The 22849-nt window shown below is 51.0% G+C and overlaps 1 protein-coding gene across 1 annotated transcript; it reads left to right on the top strand.

Annotated features, from left to right (window-relative positions):
* Positions 1 to 12845: 12845 nt before the first annotated feature.
* Positions 12846 to 18368, top strand: TMEM271 (transmembrane protein 271). The gene has a single exon (XM_027597512.2). The coding sequence runs from the start codon at positions 12876 to 12878 to the stop codon at positions 14004 to 14006; it is 1131 nt and encodes a 376-aa protein (XP_027453313.1). The 5' UTR covers positions 12846 to 12875; the 3' UTR covers positions 14007 to 18368.
* Positions 18369 to 22849: the final 4481 nt, after the last annotated feature.

Below are 22849 nucleotides of genomic sequence, written 5' to 3'. Positions count from 1 at the left end.
CCAAGGCCTGAGCTTGGTGTTTGGGGAATGGCGTCCAGGAGGGATCAGCACTTTCTCATTCATTTTGTGATTATCTTCTGGTAGGGCAGACTCAGGTTTGATGTGCCTGAGCCCCTGTCATGGGGTGGGGAACTGCAAACCCCAGGGCCACATGCCTCTGCTAGGACTGTGGGGGGAGGGCCAGCTCCTTGTGGTCCTAGGGACTGCCACCTGGAGCATAAAGGGCAGACGTGGGGGCAGGAGGCAGAACACACATCCTTCTGATGGTCTGGGCCTCCCTGGCTCCATCCCAGCAGGATCTGGGGTGCTTCCAAGGGCAATTTGAGGGGTTTGTGACTGGTTGTCCCTGGTAAGCCCATGCCCAGGGGCAGCAGGTCGGGGAGGGGAAGGGCAGGAGCTGCAGCAGCGGCTGAGGTCTCCCCTAGTCCAACAAGCGAAGGGCTGGACCCAGCTGCCTGACTTACAAGAGAGGTCATCTTAGTCCAGCTGCCAGTTGACCATGGCTTCGATGTGACCTCAGGCAAAGACTGGCAGAAAAACTGCCCAGCTGAGCCCAACCCAGATGACAAGTGGCCCACAGAACCAGGAGCAAATGAAATTGTTTCAGCCACTAGTTTTGGGGCATTTTTTCATGCCTCAAATGTAACTTATACTCCTGGATTCTCTAGAAAACAGAGCCTGGGGCATGGCTTAAGTGCAAATACTTCATAAGGGAGATTCGATCCCAGGCAGCAGTGGGGGTGGGCAGAAAGTGAGTTGGGGAGGGTTGGGGCAAAGCCATGCTAGCACCCTGAGCCTCGGCTCACAAGGACCTCTGGTTGCCCCTCAGGCTGGCGCAGAGAAACCACACCTCAGAACAGCCACAGAGGAGAACGGAGGGGGATTTTTCTCTACTCCTTCAGCGTCCTGCTTCCCCCTGGCCAGTTTGCCCACGTAAAATGAGCTCTCCACATCCGCAGGGTACTCCCACCTCCTCGTCAGCTATTCAGAAGCCCGGATGCCCTGCCCCATCGAGTGGCATTTCATCCACAGTCAGAAATGGCAGGAGAAGCCCACCATGAGGGGGAAGGTGCCCTCCCTGGGCAAGAGACTGGTCAGCACCAGGTGGGCCAGGTGGGCAGTCGGAAGTGGCTGAGGTGGACCAGAGGCAAGGACCTGGGACACTAAGACAATTCCAGGGCCAGCATGTCACCACCAAACAGGATGCAGCTCTTCCATTGGAATAGAACATGTAGAAGTCACACGGGAAAACACGTATTGTCGGAGAGCTAGAGATGCAGGGAAAGATCACGCCTCCACCTGCCATGAAGAGGTAAAGTGTCCATGGGAGGAGGTGCAGACCTCACTCACTAATGCTGTTTCCATCCCAAGAGCTACATGCGTACTGATGGTGTCAGATCTCTCCAGACTGCCTCCTCTTCACACGCACTTTGATGTGAACCATTCTGTAATGAAACCACAGGATGCAGGACATTTCACAACCTGCCCATCAAAATTTTTGGTGGCTTCACAGTATTCTATTCTACTCTATTTCCATAGCTTATTCAATTTCCTCTTCATGGACATTTAGGGTATTTCTGTTTGGGTTTTGAGGGAAAATAAACGATGCCCTCTTCTCTGCCCAGTTCTGGAACAGGTGGGAGAGTGGATGGAGGAGTGGAACCTTTGTTGCTGATGGCGCTCTCAGGAGGAGTGGCCTTGTGTGCTGGCCAGGTGGCCAGAGCCAGGGCAGCCCACATTTGTCCCAAACACACATCCAGGAGAAGAGAGCAGAAGAGATGGGATCTCTAAAGCGTACAGAACTTTAGTGGTTTTACTTCATGCAATCAAAAGAGGGACCAGTAGCTGTGACTGCTAACCAGTTAGCACCCCACCTCCATGGGGTGGGTGCCCAGGGAGCACGGAAGCAGAAGCAGGCACCTTCTCAGTGCCACTGGGGTTTGATGTCTTTTCTTTTCAAAACTATAACAGAGAGGGCTGTGGTGAATTAACTTGTGCCTTTTGTTTTATAACTTGGAATTTGTGAATGTGATCTTATCTGGAAATAAGGTCTTTGTAGAGGTAACCAATTTAAAATGAGGGCACACTGGATTGGCGTGGGCCCTAAATCCAACCACTGGTGTCTTTATAAGAAAAGACCATCTGAGGACGGAGGCAGAGATTGGAGGACTGGGCTAAAAGCCAAGGGACCCCAAGGATTGCCAGCACCACCAGAGGCTGGAGAGAGGTCTGGAGCGGATTCCCCTCACAGCCCCCAGAGGGAACCTTCTCTTGGTCTTGGACTTCTGGTCTGGGATCAGAACTGAGAGACAATACATTTCTGTTGTTGTAAGCCCCCACTTTGTGTATTTGGTTAGGACAGCCCTAGGTGACTCACAAGGTGGGGAGGGGCAGGTTTGGCCCATGGGCCACAGTTTGCCTGTCTAAGCCAGCCTCAGCCTTCTGTCCAGACTGGTTGGGGACCAGAGCTGAGCCACACTGAATGTTTCCTGACAACTGCTACAGGGGCAGAGGGCGAAGCCCCTTGCCCAGATTGAGCAGTCACGGCTCTTTCCTTCTTCTGGACCTACCCCAGTTGCAGCTGTCTTGGGGAAGACAAGTCTGAGGTGGAGCCAAGACCAGAGGACAGAAACGCCCAAGAACTTGTAGGGACAGAGTTGGAACCAGCCCACTGCAACAAACCTGCAGTTTGTTGTTCCAGCCATTCGAGCAGCTTTTCCGTAACTGCAGAGGAAAGATTGTAAGACATTTGTCTGTGCATCACAGTTCAGTTATTGTACTAGTCAGGGACCCTGGGAGAAACAGAACCAATAGGGTATAGAGAGGGAGAAAGAAGGAGATTTATGTCAAGGAATTGGCTTGGGCAGTTATGGAGGCTGAGAAGTCCCACACTCTCCTGTCCACAAGTTGGAGACCCAGGAAAGCAATGGTGTATGTATCTGCCCCAGCTCAGCAGTCCAGCAGAAGGAATTCTCCCTTTGTCCACTGTTTGTTCTAGGCTCACCCTCAAAGGGTTGGATGAGGCTGCTTTACTGAGTCCACCGATTCAAATGCTGATCTCATCTGGAAACACTCACAGACCCACCCAGAAATCATGTTTAGCCAAATATCTAGGTACCCGGTGGCCCAGCCCAGGTGACTCATCAAATTCACCACTGCATTTACTAAAAGATCAGCTGTTGTACCCTACAAAGCCAGCTCTGATAACCAGACCCTGCCAAGTGGAACTTGGCCCTCTGAGACCACAGTCTCCCCAGTGGGCAGCTGCACCAGACACCCCCAAGGCAATGCTTGCCCCTGAGGACAGCAGCTGGGGCTGAGCCAGCCCAGACCTTAGATGTGCATTATCGCCCCTTCTGCTCTGTCCCATGAACTTCTGCTCAGCTTCCACATGGCAGCCTCCCAGCTCCATCCTGCCTCCAAGCACTGAAATGAGGTTTTCCCACCTAGAGACCATTGCCAGCACCACACATACAGGATGTGAATGCTATGTGGGGCAGCCTCAGAGATGAAGCTGGAAGTGTCCTGGGGTGAGTGGGCAGTGGTAAGCTGGGGCCCAGCCACCTGGGTGCTCAATGCTGCTGTGAGGTCCTGCTCAGAGCAGCCAGGACAGTAGCAGAGACCAGCCTGAACTGCCTTAAACAGGAAGGAAATGTGTCATCTTACACAACTCAAGTTTAGGAGGTTGGGTGACCTGGGGTCCCTGCAGCAGTACAGTGTGGATCCTATAGCTCGAGGGCTGGCTTCTCTCTTCCTGCCAGCTCTGCACCCCTCAGCATTGACCAGGGGTCCCCAGCTTGTGGCAGGGGTAGTCAGGGCTGACTGGCTTATCTTGGGCCCCCAAGAAGTCACAGAGTCCAGCAGAGCGCACAGTGGAGAGGGGAGGGACCCCTGAGGGGCATGGCCTCTAGGGAGAGGTGGCCCACAGTGGACTCCACACAATGGGCTGTTTGCAGTTGAGCCCATGCAACAGGGACCATATGGTCTTTTTTTTTTTTTTCCTGTTTTTTAAAGAGAGAGAGAATGAGAGAGAGAGAAAGCATGAGAGGGGGGAGGGTCAGAGGGAGAAGCAGACTCCCTGCTGAGCAGGGAGCCTGATGCGGGACTCGATCCCGGGACTCCAGGATCATGACCCGAGCCGAAGGCAGTCACTCAACCAACTGAGCCACCCAGGTGCCCCGACCATATGGTCTTAAAGCCTAAAATATTTACCATCTGGCCCTTGACAGAAAATGTTTGCTACCTCCTGGCTTAGGTTAATCATAGCCCAACCCTAGAGCTGGTGGAGGTGTTGGAGGGGGACGTTGAGAGGACTTGACAGCTGGTCGACCTGTGAGTTGGGCCTGGGTAGTTGGAGGCTCTTCATTCCCTCCTCTGTCCTTGGAATGTTCATTCTGCTTGACCTCCCCACTCCCAGAAGCTGTTCCAAAGAACAGACCTGACGAAGTAATGTGTTGAGATCATCTGGATGGTATATGTGACTGAACATCATTAAGACCATTATGTAAACGTTTAAGACTCTGGAAGGCAGATGTGAAGATCTCCTTGTCTTGTGGCCACCCAGGACAAGACTCATGGGTAAATTTCCCTGCTTCTTAAACCTGCCATTTGCCAACCTGAAGTAGACTGCCTCTTTCTTCTGTCTCTTCCTGCCCTTGAGGTCTGGAGACCTATTTCAGATTTCACCTGGGAAGCTCCCAAGGAGGTTGCAAACGAACAGGAGGGTCATTGTCCCTGAGCTACCTGGGCTACTTGGAAGGGGATGGATGTCTGAACAAAAATCGGGTCCTATAAACATCCAATGGCACCTGCTTTGGGCGAAGCACTGTTGGCACCAATGGGGACTGGAGTTTACTGTAGGTTTGGTTTCCCTCTTCATCCCATTTCTCAGCCAGCCAAGAAGATTGGCATGTCCCAAGCCTGGAATCTCAGAGTGGGACTCACCACAGGAAGGGAGACTGAAGAGACAGATGGAATGCATTAGAAAGCAAGGAGTAAGGGACAGGGCCCTCAGTTCAGAGGAGATGTGTGATTATAGTGGACTGAGACAGAAAAACTCAAGTAATGATCATAGAGCCAAGGACCAAGAGGGAGACTGAAAAGCCCCATGATAGAAGAGTCTGGCTCAAAGGATCAGTCTGCTCCGAAGAAACTGTAGCTGCAAGTAAGGTGGCTTCAGGACCCAGAGTTGGGAGAAAACACTATTGCCCAGCTGGGGTTGTAAAGCAGTGGCCAATACTCTAGTAACAGGATTGAGATCCACCCCTCCATCCCTGCAGCTGACCTCAAGCAACTGACCTGTGGCTTTGGTTAATGTGGGAGGAAGCGAGAAAGTTACTTCTAAATAGCCATAATGTAGGTTCACCATTGCCTTTTATCCCATTTCCATAAAAACACCACATCCCCAAAAGGGTTGTTTCCCCATGTGGGGTCCCATAATGAAGAGGACATAGCATAGCTGTCCAGCAACCATGTGATGTGAGTGAGGGTACTTTGGTTGTTGTAAGCCATGCTCATCTAAGACTGTTTACTACCTCAGCATGATGCAAGAAGTTAACTTTTTTTTTAAACCACAGATGCAGAATTGAGTTAATCCTTTTTCTGGTTCATGAGCCATTATCATCATCGGTCCATGCAAGGCCTCTCTTGTATCTTACTTTATCCATCCATCCTGCATCCCTCCCCCACCCCCCATCCATCTATCCATCCACCATCCGTCTGTCCTCCCAGTTCTTATCTGCAAGTTTGAGTACTCCCATTTAGTATCTTCCGTCAGGTAGCACCTTCAAGAAGTTGTGGGGGAGTATAAAGAAAAAGTGAAAATTTCTTTTAGGAATTCAAGTTCAATTCACTTGTTATTTTAAGCTACTAAGCAATGTTTAAAGGAAAATTTATGGCATTAAATGATTATATAAGGAAAGAAAAAAGGTCTCAAATCAGAACTAGAAAAAGAAGAGCAAACTAAAGCCAAAGTAAGGAGGAAAAAAGGTACTAATAAAAGAGCAGAAATCAATGAAATAGAAAACAAACAAACAAAAATAATGAAACTGACCACGTTTTGTGAAATGATCAAAAATATCAATAAACTTCTAGTCAAGTTGATCAAGAAAAATCACACAACTTATCAATATCAGGAATGAAAGAAGGAATTTCACTACAGATCCTACAGAGACTAAGGAATAAAAATTTTTCAACATTTTATTCTCTCAGCTTTATTGAAATTTTCTTTTATAAATTCAAGTTCAAACTAAGAGATTTGATTCACGCATTGTTATTTTAAGCCACTAAACCAGAGGTAAACAGAACAAAACAAAACAAAACAAAACAAAACCTCACAGCCTGTCTGGGCTTATCACCTTGTGTGGGAATATCTTACTTTTCAGATTCAGTGTGTGCTCCTTTGTTCTGCTTAAGTGTGTACACCATGTGGCACCTGACCAAGCCCACTGCTCTACCTGTCCATGCAGTGAGGGCTGGAGTTTTCTGCTACAGCCGAAGAGGGTGCATGTAGGCTAATGGCCATGCACCAGCCACTGGGAGGGACCCACTGGCCACAGGGGACCAACACTCACCACTAAAGCTGATCTTGGGTCTGTGACTTCTAGTGTGAGGAAGCTTGCTGCCTTCAGTGCTTGACAGTGTTGTGGTTTTTTTGGTGGCTCTAACACCAAGATGTAGAGGGCAGAAGTATTTGTACTTCTCCTCCTGATAACAGACAACAGATGCTACTTGCAATGACCAAATGGGATTTATATTAGGAATGCAAGGTTGGTTTAATATTGAAACTCAAGGAATGTCATTTGCCATATTAACAGACCGAAAAAGAAAAACCAATTTATAAGTTAACCACTTACATTGGGACAACTTTATGCCAACAAATCTAAACGCATAAATGTAATGAACAAATTCCTTGAAAGACACAAACTATTAGCATTCATTAAAAATGTTTTAACCTGAATATCCCTAAAACTGTTTTTAAATTTTTTGAATGTATTTGAATTTATAGGTAAAATCATCACAGAAAGAAAACTTTAACCCCAGATGGGTTCACAAGTGAATTCTGCCAAACACTTAAGGAAGTGTTTTCTGAAGTATTTCTTAATGAAGAAATAATACCAATTTTATACAAACCTTTACAGCAAAGAGGAAATGAGGGAGCATTTCCCAATTCATTTTATGAAGTCAGCATCACTCTGATACTAAAACAAGACAAAAACATCACAAGAATGAAAACTATAAATAATACCCCAATTAACACAGACCCAAAAATCTTCAACAAAAGAATAGGTGTATCCAACTATGTGTGAATGGATAAACAAATTTTGGTGGAATTAGGCTCAGCAATATGAATGAATGGATAAAAACAAAGCATTATGCCAAATGCAAGAAGCCAGGCATAAAAAATATATATTTTTTATGATTCTAGGTATATGAAATTTTATACTAAAGCCACAGCCGGAAAACAGATGAACAGGTGCATGACATGCGTGGGAGCCGGGGTGAGGAGAGGCAGACTGACGGGAGGCACTGTGTGCGTAGCTGGGATAGCCCTGTATCGCGACTGTGGTGATGACTTACACCACTGTGTACGTTGTCTACATTCAGCAGTTGTACTTAAAAATTAGTGATTGCTAATTGCACATAAATTGTGTCTCAGTAAAAAAGGGCACAAAAATCTGAACAGATATATTCCTCATGATCCAACAAAATGCACGCCAAAGCACATTGGTACACACATATAAGAAAGTTCACAACAGCTTTATTTGTTTAAACTATAAACAAATCAAGTCATCAGTAAAATGGATAAATACATTGTGGCATATTCTTATAATGGCTTAGTATCCAGCAATGAAAGTGAAAGAGCTACAGACACATCAATCAACAGGGACACATTTTACAGATATCAAGTTGGATGAAAGGAAGCAGACATAGAGCAATCATGTTCTATAATTCCACTTATATGAAGTTCAAAAAACACAGAGCCAAACTAAAATGTTTAGGAGTACATGCCTAGGTGATAAAAGTATAAATAAACACAAGGAAGTGGTTTCAAATGAAGTTGGCAGAACCTTTCTGGGAGGGAGGGCAGCAACTGGGGAGGGGCCTGCTATGTGCTCAAGTCCTGCAATATTGCTCCTTGACTTGGTGGCAAGTATCTAGATGCTCATTTATAAGTCATTAAGCTGTTACATGTGTATTTTATGGATTTTTTCTGTGGATCTATTATATTTCACAAGATACAAGCATTTAACATAATAATTAAGGTGCATTCTTGTGTCTCGCAGAACTCACTGGCTCTGGTTTCATGAGAGGGAGTTCTTTAGATTAATCATACCTATGCAGAGTTGGCACATAAATGCACACACAACATCCGTAAGTGAAGAGCGGTATTGATTGTTTCTGGAAAAAGGGGACTGAGAATTAATAATAAAAGAAAAATTTGACTATTTAGCCAGTTAAAAAGATAAAGGATAAAAATACTGAAAAGTTAAATGATAAATTAGAAAAAAATAATTAGAATCAGCCAAATTCACTGAAGTCAATTCTCATGGAGACTGGATTTCCAATGCTAATAAACATGTAAATATTAAAATGAAATTTAAAGCTGATAGGGAAAATATTCTTCATTTGGAGCATGATTACGGTTGTAGTCAGGAAAAAAAATTAAAAACACATGATGTTTCGAGCCACCATCTCTGGGCTCTGGCTCCCTGTTTTTAGACTCAGGTAGTGATGCATCCTGCTTGGAGGTGTGATGCTGGTCCTTGCGGAAGTGTGTGCACCTGGTGGGCTATCTGATGTTTGAAATCACTCCTCCTTCCCCAACAACCTGTCTGAAGTCATCGCTCCCTGAGGTGTTGCTTCTTTCCAGAGTGGGTCCCCTGCCTGATCTCTGAGCACCCCAAATCACCCCACTGTGGACCACAGCTACTCCCTCCCAGGGGGTCCCTCTGGCTTTGCTGTGCGGCTGGGAGGTAAGGGGCTTCACAGTTGAGTCTGGCAGGGGTTGGGGGAAAGGGTTCCACAAGAAAGCAACAGAATCAGCTTTCAAAATGTGCGTGGGTCATTCCAATTCATATCCCTGGTTATAGGTGTCAGAAATCACTTCAGGTGCAGAGAGGCCCTTCCCATGAGAGAGGGATGGTTATAGGGTCACCCTAAAAGGAAGCTCTGTATAACAGGGACCACAGGGGCACCTGGGTGGCTCAGTGGGTTAAGTGTCTGCCTTCAGCTCAGGTCATCATCCCAGGGTTCTGCTCAGGGGGGAGTCTGCTTCTCCCTCTCCCACTGCCCCTCCCTCTGCCCCTCCCCTTGCTCATGCTCCTTCTCTCAAATAAAAATAAAGTCTTAAAAAAACCATAACAGGGACCACAGACTGCTGCCCCTCCTTCCTGCAGACAGAGGGGAGAACAGGTGACTATCTGCTGAGTGCCAGGCAGCAAATAGGGGAGATTACAATGCTTGCAATGAGCACCATGATGGGGTAGGACTCTTCCACCTGCGCCCCAAATGCTCCCACCAACCCCACATGCATCTCCTCAACCCAGTCTTGGGCTGAACCCTGGGCAGTGTTCCCCCAAAACACGCGCCACAGCATGTACCTACCCTTCTAGGGTCTCGTCATCCTCAAGATGAATTCCAAACTGGCACGGCTCAAGAACCTTCATGACAGGTCACCTGCTCTCTGCCCCCAACTTTTCTGGAGGTCCAGGAGTTCCAAGCTCTCTCCTCAGGTCTTTGCCTTTCCTCCTGCTGCCTGCTCCCACCTCCCTCGTGGCTCCCTCCTAGAGAGCCTTCCCTTACCTCAACACAGAGGTGGATGCCTCTTCTGTCTGCTGGCTTGGCCTGTTCTCCCAGTGAGCAGAACCAAACAGATATTTAGATTCTGTCACAGGAGAGAGTGACCCAGGTTAGTGGCTGACCACAGCTCACTCATTCACTGAATCCACACAGCCATGTCAGGACTGAATCCTGATGGCGAGGAGCAGCAGGACAAGTTGGGCATGGACCCTGCCTGCATTGAGCAACTAACCTGATGGGAAAGACAGACCTTTAGACCACCAAGAGTTCCTACCTGTTATGGGGGCCCCTCTGCCAGGGGCTGGGGGGGCAGGGAATTGGGGGACACAGGAAGGAGGGGAAGCAGGGAGGGAGGTTAGTGGGGCAGAGGGAGGTGAAGGGGTAGAGAGGCTGTGCATAGAGCCTGACTCCACAAGTAACTGCCCTATTCATGGAAAGCCTCTGTGAGAATAACAGGGCCACCTGACTCAGGGTTTGTTGCAAGGATTAAATAAGAAAACCCACGCAAAGCACTCTACAGTGTTTGGAGGACAGCAGACACCCAACAAAAGTTAGTGAGGTGAAGCTAAGATGTAAGAAATGAGAAGGCAGAAGCCAGGTGAGGATGTGGCAAGGGAAACATACAGCAGAAAGAGGGAACAGCATATGCAAAGTCCCCATAGCAGGAAGAAGCATGATGAGTTTAAGGAACAGAGAGGTTGTCAGGGGGATGGAAGGGTCTAGCCAAGTGTTGATGGGGGTGGGGGGCACCGAAGGAGAGAGGAGGCCAGACCTCAAAAAAAATCCCAAGCCTCTGACCTTCATAGTAGCTACCACACAACCCCCTTCCAGCCCAGTACCGCCCCCCCCTGCCGCGAGGACTTGGGGCCTCCTTCCCAGGATCTGGGCGGGCAGAGGAAGAGACAACGTCAGTTCACTTCCGCCCCCAAAGTCTAATCAATCTGGCTGCAGCAGCACGCATGGGGAATGGAGAGACTGCTCCATCCTCCACGGAGGTGGCTGCAAACCTCGTCTCCCTGGAAACCGGAATAATCATTGGAAGTAAGCTCATGGCAACTCCGCTCACGCGCGTGGGTGCCACGATTATTATACAAGCTGATTTACACACTGTCCTTTTAAAACCTATACACCATAAATGTGAAAGAAGGCTCACTATTCCCACTTTTCTGGCAAGTCATCCTGCATGCGGAGCAGGACAGAACGGGGAGGTTCAGCTGATGTTCTAAAATCTGCACTCCCTGCTAAAAATACAGTGAAACCTGCTCCTTCTCCTCACAGCTATGGCAGTTTGAGTCAATCCCACGCAAATGTCCAGAGAGCCGCATGAAGGGCCTTCATATTACATTTACTGGGCAGATGGTTTCCGTGAAATGTGGGCGAGGGGCTCCTGCGCGCGGGCTGCCTTGCGAATGTGGGTGCGGCTTTCTCCAGACACAAGGAACCTCTGGGGGCTTGTGCCCGTACTTACCGGGCACCAGTGGACATGCACTCTGCCCAGGAAGGGGCATGAAGCTGTGAGCTCAGGGGGTGTCTCCCTAGGCCAGAACTGGCTAAGTAGGCGGCAGGAACGGAGGTGTGTTCCAAAGCACGCTGCCTCTCCCCAGCTCTTTCCCTAGCTGCAGCCAGGCCTGCCTCTCCTGGATGCAACGCAAAGTTATTTAACGCTGCGGTTAGCCGGCAGAGTGAGTCATGGGCTCCCCAGGCCTTGCTGCGGCAGCAGCAGAGATGGTGGGGACGAACGGCCGGAGCAGGCCCAGCCACTCGGTCTGGTGGGACTTCAGAGGGCCTTCCAGAGACTTCCCATCCCAGGGCTCCTTTCAGGAAGAGGATGGAGGGCCCAGAGAGACCGGGGAGGGGGGGGACGGGGGGCGGGGGAGAAGGTCATCTCCCTCGCCCCACACAGGCCCACGCCTTTCTTCACCCACCTTGAGTTCCCGTGGTCAGAAAGAGGCGCTTGACCGCCCCCCCAACCCCCCACCGTTGCCCTCAGGCCGTGAACCGCCTTCTGATGAATTAACTCACACGTACCCGAGCCTGAGGAAAATTCCTGCATGATCCCGGAGAAGGGCTTTTTAGACTAAAGTCCAAATGAGATTCATCCGAGGTTCTGCCTGAGGCTTCACCTCCAGCGGGGCAGCACCTCTACCCACCACCCTCACGCACACGAGCCGGCGATTCCCAGGCTGCGCTGGAGGGTCCCAGCACCTGATCTCCTTCTCTCTCCTTTCCCTGGCACCCAGACTCCCGCACCCATCCCCGCCCCCCGCCCAGCACCCAGGCTCACCTCTTCCCTGGGCTCCCTTCTCCCCTCCCTCTCACCCAAACCTCCTCCCCACCTGGGCTCTCCCTTCCTGCGTCCTCCTCCCTCCCCTGATTGCAGACTGGCCCCCTGCCCTTCTCCTGCACTCAAGCTCTCCCTCATACCCCGACAGCACCCGGCTCCCCTCTCCCCCCCTCCCTGCACCCCAAGCTAACTTCCTCAGGCTTCCAGGCCGCTGGCAGGCCGGTGGGAGTGGAACCTGGTCTTCGGGGAAGTTCAGACCTAGGGGCACAAGAGGTGGGAGGTACTGGGGGGTGGACCCCTGGGGGGAGCCGCGGGGGGGGGAGAGAACCCTGGGGTGGGGGGTGGTGTTCCCAAAGCGGCCAGGATAGTGGGAGGAAGGCGGAGAGACGAGAGAGGGGGCACTTCTTCTTGGGGAGGCGGCAGAGGGGCGTCCTAGGGGCTGCGGGGGCTGGGGGGGGCGGAGGAGGGCGGCGCCTGGGCCAGGCTCACGGGGCCGCGGGTGGGGTGGGGGGAGTGGAGCGTCCAGGGAGGGGCGCCGCGGGCTGGGGAGGGGGCGCGCGCGCCCTGCGGTCCTCCGCGCCGCATCGGTTCCCGGCGCGGGGCCGCGGCGGCGGCGGCGGGAGGCGGAGGATGCGGACTCCGGCGGCGGCGGCGCGGGCCAGGGAGGACGCGGGAGGATGAGGAGGAGGCCGGCGGTCCGGCCGCGCGGCGCCGGGAGGAGGCGCAGGCGGCGGGGGCGGCGGCGGGCGGCGGCGGGCGCGCGGGGTGCGGGCCGGCTCGGGCGCGGAGGATGAAGTGGAGCGTCCGCGGGGCCTGCGCCGCGCTCTCCTCCTGCCTCCTGCTCGCCTGCGCGCTCAGCGCCGCCGCCGTCGGCCTCAAGTGCTTCTCGCTGGGCTCGGAGCTGCGCGGGGAGCCGTTCCGGCTGGGGGCGGCCGCCGGCGCCTTCTACTCGGGGCTGCTGCTGGCCGCCGGCCTCTCGCTGCTCGGCGCCGCCCTGCTCTGCTGCGGGCCCCGGGACGCGCCCCTCGCCGGGCCGGGGCCGGGCCCGGGGCTTGGGGTCCCTGCGGCCCAGGCCGGGGCTCCAGAGGCTGCGCCGGGAGAGCCGGGGGCCGCAGCCGGGCCCTCAGGGCCAGTGAACAGCCAGAACCTGCTCCTGCTCGGCGTTCTCGTCTTCATGCTCGGGGTCCTCAGCGCCTTCGCGGGCGCCGTGATCGACGGCGACACCGTGTCCCTAGTAGAACGCAAGTACTCCCACTACTGTCTGCCTCCCCGCGCGCCGGCCGCGGCCCCCGGCTCTGCCCCTGGTCCCGCGGCCGCCGCCCCCGGCCCGGCCCCCGGCGCGCCGCGCGCCCGCAGCACCCTGGACAGCGCCACGTCCGCCAAGTGCCGCCAGCTGAAGGACTACCAGCGTGGCCTGGTGCTTTCCACCGTCTTCAACTCGCTCGAGTGCCTCCTGGGCCTGCTCAGCCTCCTGCTGGTCAAGAACTACAGGTCTTCGCAGGCTCGGCGCGGCCGGCGCGGCCGGCGGAGGGGAGGCCGGGCCCTGGCGCGGCCCCGCGGCGGCCCCGGGCTCCGCGCGCAGCCGCCGGCCTCCCGGGCGCGGCGGGGCCGGCGGGGCCGGCGGGGGCGGCGGCTGCAGCCGCGGCCGAGCGAGGCTTCCATCCTGTCCCCGGAGGAGTCGGACTTCGCAGCCCCGGGGGACTGCGCGGGCTTCGCGGCGCACCACGCAGTCTCCTACATCAACGTGGGCGTCTTCCACGCGTTCGACGAGGCGGGTGTGGAGGTGTGCTGCGGGGGGCACCCGTCGGTGGAGCTGCCAGGGTACGCGCCCTCGGACCCCGACCTCAACGCCTCCTACCCCTACTGCTGCCGGCCGCCCTGCGAGGCGGGGCGCCCGTGGGAGCCAAGCCGGGCCTGCTGAGTCCCCGGGCCCACCCCAGACGGACCGCGCTCGAGCCCGCGCGCGCCTCCCCGCCAGGCCACCGCAGCGAGGGAGGACCTGGGCTGGCGTGGCGTTGCACCTTCAGGGGCGGACTGGCCTCGCGTCGCCGAGGGCTCCTCGCCGCGAGACTGGTCCTTCACTATTATCATTTCTGTGTCTGGGAGGTTCCTCTTCTTTTCTGTGTCTGTTCGTATCCGGATTCCATTTTAAAGTTTACAATAAATGTTTTGGGGTTGCCTCGCCCCCATCGCCCTTCTCTTTGGCAAGTCCGGTCCAGGGTGAGAGAGTTCAGAGAGCGAGGGTGATTTCGCGGGAGGAACCCTCGCTGAGAGGACAGAAAGACAGAGCAGCTGGTACTTTAGGGTTGGCAGAAGTGAAAAAGCACCCAACAGCAACACTTTGTACACGGATGTGCCTGCTTTTGTTGATACTTTCTTACTGTAAAGCTCTCCATAAACAGTGAAAATGTTTGGTAAATTTATTGCAATTTAAAATTGGTTAGTTCCTTTGTTAAATTAATTGCTATGTTATTGGAGATATTCATCAAATTGGAGTTAGGGGGTGTCGGCACACAAATCAGTTTGGGGCAAACGGTAGAAGTTGGTCAAATGTTGAATTTGAACAGTTGTATTCTGCTAGGTGGTTGACTCCACCCAACCTCTTCCTAAAGCTAACTTTCAGACATTTCTTTTTTTGGAAACCGGCAGTGGGGTTTCTACTGCAAAGCTGAGCTTATTTTTCGTTAATATATATGAACAATCCAATCTTATTTTGGAAAATCACAGTCCTAGTTTTTCTGGCAAAGATTATTTTCCTGTTAATTAATTCATTAATCTGGTAATTTTGCCTATTATAGCATTTCATTTAAAAATACACCCCTTAAATAGCCTTAATTGATGTGAAGGTCATACTTTTATATCCTTAGGATATACATATGTGTGCATACTTACACACACGATATGAAATGCATTCTAGGTGACAGCAAAACATGTTTCCATCCAGTCTGGTGGGCTGGCTGGGAGCCAGGCTGGCTCAGAGTCTTGGGGAAAAGGTAATTCAACTGCATGTGCTAGAATTGTGGCGCCAGACAGGAATGCCGATAATTCTTAAGGTGCTTGGAGCAGAGCCCCACCCTGGCCTGAAGAGTGTGTGTCTCCTGCAAAGGGAGGTGTGGACCCACCCAGTGCTCTGCCAGGGGGTGAGCACCACACAAAACACTTTAGGTGAGAAAAGCTAAATAAATCGTGTGTAATATCTTTATAGTGTATAGGGTTCACTTCTAATTGTGGGAATGTAGCCAGATTTAGGGATGAAGGCGGAGTTTCCAGGTCCAGGCTCTGGGATGAGACTTCTCCTCAGCTCACAGGTCTCTTGCACAAAACCAGAGTTCTCTATACCTAGACAACCAAGGCCCCCATCCCCGCTGGGACCTGGCCGGGCTGCCCAGCTGCTGCGGAGGCTACTGGAGAGAGGAGGTCCCACATCCATGCAGAGGAGTGGAGACCTGTCACCCATCAGCACTTGATCCATGGAGGTGGCAAACCCATCACGCTGATGCTCGGGCAATTCCTGTGTAACATGGGGGTCTGATCAGAGGCAACAGGCCAGTGTTTCCTCTTTGTTATGTTGATGCCCCCTGAGGAAAGAGGATGATTCACAGTCAATTTAGTAGGTTCTCATCCACAGTTCTATTCAGATATTGGCCCATATTCAGCCTCTGGATTCAGTCAGGTTGAGTGCAGGGCCCAGCTAGTCCCACTGCTGGTCCTCACAGCCTGGTCCCTCTCCTGCCCCTGCATCACCAGCCCACTGACCAACAACCTTATGCCAAAAATATGATACTTGGCAGCAAAAGTGGGTTTTAAGATACTTTCCCCCATCTACCTAAGTCAAATCGAGAAGGAATTGCCAGGTGTTTCCTGCCTCCTGAGCAGGGATGCTCCCCACTCCTGGAGCAGAGGTCTCATAGACAGCTGCCAGGCTGACCCCCCAGAGCTTACACAGCAGAGGTGGCTAGACCAGTGTACCCCGGATGGGCGGACACATGGTGGGAAGGCCTGGGCAGGGACCACCCCAACAGAGCAAACAGCACGGACACAAGATGTCAGACCTCCCAGTATCCTTCTTGTTTTCTGAAGTGTTCCATCTTTAAACTAATTTGTACACCTTAAAATGTTACCTGCCTTATGAATCTTTCAAATTTGCAATCAAAACCAGTGACCTCTCTAAAGTTTCAGACATTTCTTGGGACAGAACAGAAGGCAGAGGGGGTGAGGTGGGTGAGGCCAGCGCAGGAGCCAGCGAGAACATCGCACCATCTGTGTGGTCATCTGGCCAGGGCAGCAGGGAGCAACTGGGGGTGCGCCGGCAGCTGCTTTTCCCCACAGAAGGCGAACTTCTATGTGACCAATAGACTAGATGAGATTTTTCAAGGTGCGAGTGTTTCTAACTCCACAAATATTGTTAACTCCACTTTACAGAGGCTGATATAATGATGTGGGATACCAGGGTTTTATTTTTTAGAGTTTATTAGAGGAGATAAAATCAAGTCTCCCTAAACTTACATTGTTCCAAAGATCAGTACTCAGGGAAATGAGTGGGGAATTATGAAGCTACTGAGCTTCCTTTGAATTAGGACTGACTTCCTTGGGACCACTTCCACGCCTTGATGGGCACCTGCCTCGCGGCACTCACTTCTCATGCACGTCCATTCTACTTCCTGTAAGTTTTAGGTTTTTAAAATCGATTCCTTATGCCCCTTAGAAAATAATGCCAGTCCTTGGAACTTTCTTAAAGTGGGTCTTTCTCTGCTTCTCAGAATAATAATGAACTCCTGGCTGGTCTAGTGGTGGCCAGACGGAGTTCATGATTATGACGAAGTACCAGAATGAAACAAAACACATTTTAGTTGTTCCATGGCTTAGTGCTGAGTTTGTAAGTTATTATTTTTAACATGAAGGTTGTTTGTCTTTAAGGGAACACTTTAAGATAACACATGAGGTAGTCACCAAATAAGGCACGTTTACCTAGATTGATCAGCAGGCCCTCCCAGGGTCTCAGGTGTCTTTCTTTTGTCCGAAGGGGTGCTCTGCCCTTGGCAACACAAATCTGAACCAGACAATTGAATTTTTGACTGAAATTCAATTAAACAATCATTTAATTTTAAAAACCAGTCAGATAGTGTTTGTGATGAAGATCATGCAGCTGGTGATTAAAGATTTTAGTGCTGGCACAGTACAGGCAGAGACCTTGAACATGTGCACACACACAAGTGCACACAAACACAAATGCATGTGTATGCCCATGTATGAATATGTGCACACATATATTACATGTGTGCACATGGACACACACACACGTGTGCACACGCATGCACAGACATGCATGCAGACACACACGGCCTCATGAGAAGTGTCTGAGGGCCAGACCAGCAGCCCTGCCCATGGCTTCCAGGGCTCCAGGTAGAACCTGTCCGAGTTGGAGAGGCCGGGCTGCAGACTGGCACATCCCCTTGCAGTGTTGTAGGATTTGCACATGGGGAGCATGCCTTGGAGGGTACCTGGTGGGTGCTGAGCTGCATGGAATCCAATGAGAATCCACAGCACAGCCAGCCACAAGTGAGCTGCCCTGATGTCGGTGCCAGTGGGGTGGGGAAGGCTGAGCTCCTAGGTGCTTAGGTGGGTCTGTGTTGCATAGACACCTGCCATGGCTTGTCGGTGCTGACCTCTTTGTGTCACCTTCAGCTCAACTCCCCTTCTGAGCGAGGGCTGCCTGCATGCCATGCCGTCCTGGGGTGCCCTCAAGGTTATTATTGCCCCAAAGCACTGCTTTCCCATCAAGAAAGAAAATTAATAAATGACAGAAACCTTAGGAAAAGTGAATTCTGGCATATAGTTATGTATAAATTTTACATACCTATGTACCTATTTCTTACATGAGACAGAGCAGCAGTCTAATGCCAACTGGTTGACTTTCCAAGTCATCCAGTATCTGCTTGATTTACCACTCTTTAACACAGTGACTGACAGGAACAAAACACCAACAAAATGGAAAAAAAAATGAACTTAGAAAAAGAGTATTCATGAATCATTGTGTCCCCAATCTGAATTCTCTAAGGACTTCCTGGGGTGACAGGAGAAAACCTGGTAGTTCCCAGAGCTGTGTTTATAACAGTTGTCTTAAAATCTCCATGTTTAGAGGGGACTCTATTTATACATGGGAGTTTCATCTAGAGAAGCCCGGATCTCTGTTTTGCCTTTTTATCTGCCATTTATCAACAGAATGTCAATAAAATGTCTTGTCACTTTGGGATCAATAAAATCTGTGTTAAAGCACAACACATTCCTTTAAACACACCAACAGTCCTTTACTCCTTGTCTCTGCATGGGTCTTGTCCTGGCCCTGAAGACTATGGCCGAGCGTGGCCGGATCTCCCTGGGATGTGCAGAACAGGTAGGTGGGTGGACAGACACCACTCTGGCCACGCACGGCCTCAGCCCTGGCTCTGCTGGAGGCACCTGGAGGGGTACCCCGCCTCACCTGCTTTTCTCCCCAACACCCAGGCCCCAGATTTGGCCTTGAGTACCTGCTGTGGTCTTTACCCTTTTCTTAAACCATCAGCCTGATCCTTTTCTCCTCCACCCCGGTGCATCATTTCCCTAGAACACGGGTCAGATCATGCTACCCTACTCAGAACCTGCTCTTCAAGAACTGCCCTTTTCCTGAAGGAAGCAAAATCTGGTGGACCTGTCCCAGCCTGACCCTTCAGCCTTCTCTGTGAGCTACCAGGGGCTGGGGACAACCTGCCCAGAGGCTCCTATCTGGTAAGGCTCTATGAATAAATAGTGTGGCAAACAGCGGATCCTGGGTGTGCAATGGGGAAAGCAGAATGAGCTGACTGGGAGAGAAAGGAGGGTGTGTCTCTTGAGCAAAGTGCGGGGCTGGCCTGGACCACCACAGGCCCCTGGAGCGCGACTTCGTTGCCTATGGCTTCTGTCACAAATCACCACAAACTGGATGCCTTCTCTCACAGTCTGCGGCCTGAGATCAAGGTGTCGGCAGGGTTGGGTCCTCCTGGAAGCTCCGAGGAAGAATCGATATCAGACCTTTCTCCTGGCTTCTGGTGGCTGCTAGTGATCCCTGGTGTTCCAATCTCTGCCCCATCTTCATGCGGCCTTCCCGTCTGTCCCCGTGTGCCCTCCACTGTGACTTACAAGGACATTCTCATTGGATTCTCATTGGATTTAGGTCCCACTCTAATCCGGTGTGATCTGCAAATAAGGCCATGCTCTGGGCGGACCAAACTTTTGGGGGGACAATACTGAACTCAGTGCAAAGCTCAGTTGAGGTTTGCAGTTTGCTCATTCTTTCCTGCTTTCTGTGCGGGGCTAGCTGCTGAGGACCTCAGAGCACCAGCACTCCTTGCCTGGGACATGCTGTGCGAGAATGAAGCGGTTGGAACCCTCAGCAGACCTGAATAGATCATCCAGATGAATATTCTAAAAAAAGCTGAAACATTAAAATTAATTGCCCAAGGGGAAAAACTTTCTGAAAATAAGTTATATGTGCTGTATTTGCAAATATTTTGAGATAACAGCCACAAGAACCGCATTCTTCTGCAAATCCAGACAGGCCTATGCCGCTCTCCCCTCTATGCAGGGTTGGGGCAGGAGTGGCCTCAGTGCCTGGGAGGTGGGGGGGCTGCCAGTCCAGCTGGGAGACAAAGGGTTCAGGACACCAGGCTATTATGAAAGTGACTTTCCCCCTCTGACAAGGATTCCTCTAGGCCTCTCTACCTCAGGACATTTGCAGGACCTTGGGTCAGTCTTTGTCTTATTCATCTTCGGAGCTTTCTTTCTGCTTACTGTCTCACTCCAGCCTTGGTTCACGGTTCTCACTCTGTGAGAATGCCGGTCCCCTGTCCCCTGACCCTGTGTCCCATTGTCCTGGCTCAGCTGGGACATCACCTTTGCTGGGATCTCCCCTGAATTCACCGGCAGGACAGTGTCTGCTCTGCATTCCTACACTTGTCCCAGTGGGCATGCCCATGAGAGTCCCTCTTGCCTTTTTGGTGTAACTCAGGTTATTTTTCCCTAAATGCATTACTTGAGTTCTCCATTGTGGAGCTGCCCCCAGCCATGAGCTCACTGTGCTCCCTCACCTCTCTGCCAACCCCATCCATTCCTGAGGCCAGGGCGGTGGGTGGAAAGGCCTTACCAGCTGCCAGAGGCCTCACTCTCACTTGCCCATCCAACAAGGGTTTCTGAAGACTGCAGCCCAGCCCCCGGGATTCCACGGGGAGCCTGGAGTACACACCATCATCTTTGCCAGTGGTGTGGGCATCACCTGATTAATGGCTAACTTATCTGGAGCACTCAGCATGGGCTGGGCACCTAAGGTTCTCTGCCCCTTTAATCCTGGGAACAGTGACTTTATAGGTGAGAAAACTGAGACTTTGGGAACTCAGTTCTGCCCAGGATGGAGCCGGTGTGGGAGCTGCCACCTGAACTCAGTCTCTCCTGGTGCCTGGGACCTCGGCCTTGTTCTAACTGCAAGGCAAGCCCAAGGATCTGTTTCTAAGCAGCATTTGTGGGCGTTCTGTAAACCCAGATACGGGGTGGGTAGCATGACAATCTCCATGTCCTTCCAGACCTCTGGGTGCTTACAGCCAAAGGCCTGCTCTCTACCCCCTTCAGGGTCCCTTAGGACCCTCAACTCAGCTTTTCCCCCAAATTCGACATCTTCCCTTCTTGGCAGAGTGGCCTCACCCCCACCCCCTCACTCACCCCGGAGTCCTGTCCACATGCCCTGCACACACCCATCTCCAAGCTCTTCAACTCAGCACTCTGCGAACTCAGCTTATCCGGTGTTTCATTCAACAGCCATCAGCTGGGCCAGATGCCGAATTCCAGAGGGTGCCCCACCCTTCCTAACCTGCCACTTGCCCTGATTCAAGTGCGTGTGCTCGTTCTGGGGAGAACAAGAGGGTAAAGAGATTTTACCTTCGTTTTTTGTTTTTGTTTTTTTTTTCACACTAAATCTGGAAATCTGGTTGTATTTTGCACGTAGAGCACATCTTAGTTTGGACCAGCTGCATTTCAAATGCTCGATAGCTGCATGTGTAGAGCGGCTGCCTATTGGTCTTAGAATAGTCTCTTCTCTTACGCACTTCTTTTATTTTGATTAGGGAAAATGTTAAAGTATTGCATAGAAATGACACACGTATATCCACCATTTGGATTCAGTTTGCATTGCCATCAAAACAAAACCCTCAAATTTTAAAATTTTAATAGTTTAAAATGTTATTCCCCATATTTGGTCCATATTTCTCTTTTTGTTTATTTATTTTTTTAGGATTTTATTTATTTATCAGAGAGAGAGGGAACACAAGCAGGGGGAGCGGCAGAGGGAGAAGCAGGCTCCCCGCTGAGCAGGAAGCCCGATGGGGGACTCAATCCCAGGACCCTGGGATCATGACCTGAGCTGAAGGCAGATTCTCAACAGATTGAGCCACCCGGGCGCCCCTTCTCTTTTATTTTTAAATATATAAAGTATTACAGGAGCAGCCAGAGCTTCCTTCTTGACCTTCAGACCACCCCTCATCTCCCGTTGGTCAGTCCCAGGAACATTTTAGTGCTTCTAGCACAAAAGTGTGTGTCCATGCACCATTTACACAGTCCTGTTTTTGCATGTTTTTAAGCTTCATATAATGGTACCATACTGTAGTTAATCTTCATGCAGTACGCTGTTTTGCACTTAGCATATTACGTTACGTTTTTGAAATTGATTCGTGGTGCTCCCTGTACCTCTGGCGTATTTACTCTAACGGACGTGTTGTATTCTGTTGTATAGACAAACCGCAGCTTCTTTAGCATCCCTCTACTGAGACACTCCTGGATTACTTCCTTGTTCACTTTCATAATCCACACAGCAACGGAAACCCTTTACCTGCCCTCTTGTTTCTTTGGGTCGCACACCCAGCTGTGAACGTTGGACCTGTGCATCTCAGCTCTGCCAGGAGCTGCTGGGTACTCCGCACCGTGCAGTGTGGAGACAGGGTTCCTAGAGTTACAGGGCCCTCAGCAGTAAACGCCCTGGCCCCCTCTCTCAGCATCTCCCTCGCTTTGTCTTCTTGTTTGTTGGGAAATGGTATCTTGCTGTTCTCACTTGCATTTCCACCATTGCTAGGGAGGCGTCTGTATTTGTTTTCAGTGTCTTCTGCGTTGTTCTTGGACCTTTCCACAGATGAGACTGTCGCGTGGCACACAGAGCCTTGTCAGGATGTGGACTAAAACTATGTTGGATCTGCATGTTAATTTGGGCAGAATGCCACCCTGACAATTGTGAGCCCATCCATCCTTCTTTAACTGTGTCTATCTCTTCACTTATTTGGGTCTTCCTTTATGCCTGTCAATAAAGTTTAATATTTTTCTCTGTAAATATCTTGCATGACTTTTGTCAGATTTTCCCTGAGATGCATTTCAAGTTTTGTGGTTATTGTCAATGCTGTTTGAAAACTACATTTTCTACTTGTTTGGTTTAAAGACAATTGTTGACCTGGCATGCAGATCTTGTCCCCAGCAACATTGCGAACATTTCCTCTCGGTTCTAATAACTTATCTATTTCCAGTATCATCTGTGACTATTGATGGTTTTGCTTCTTGCTCTCCAAGCCCTCTGCATGTTTTCTGTCCCAAGTGTTCTTTCTAAGATCTCCCACACAAACTTAAGTAGAGGTGACAGGACTGAAATCACCAAGTATGGGGTTCACCTGGGATCTTGGCGATACCTTTTAATACATTAAGGGTGTTTTCTTCTATTTG

Source organism: Zalophus californianus, chromosome 2 (assembly GCF_009762305.2).
Source record: "Zalophus californianus isolate mZalCal1 chromosome 2, mZalCal1.pri.v2, whole genome shotgun sequence".
Taxonomy (NCBI): Eukaryota; Metazoa; Chordata; class Mammalia; order Carnivora; family Otariidae; genus Zalophus; species Zalophus californianus.
The sequence above is the reverse complement of the archived record's forward strand: the minus strand, read 5'-3'. Positions and strand labels throughout refer to the sequence as shown.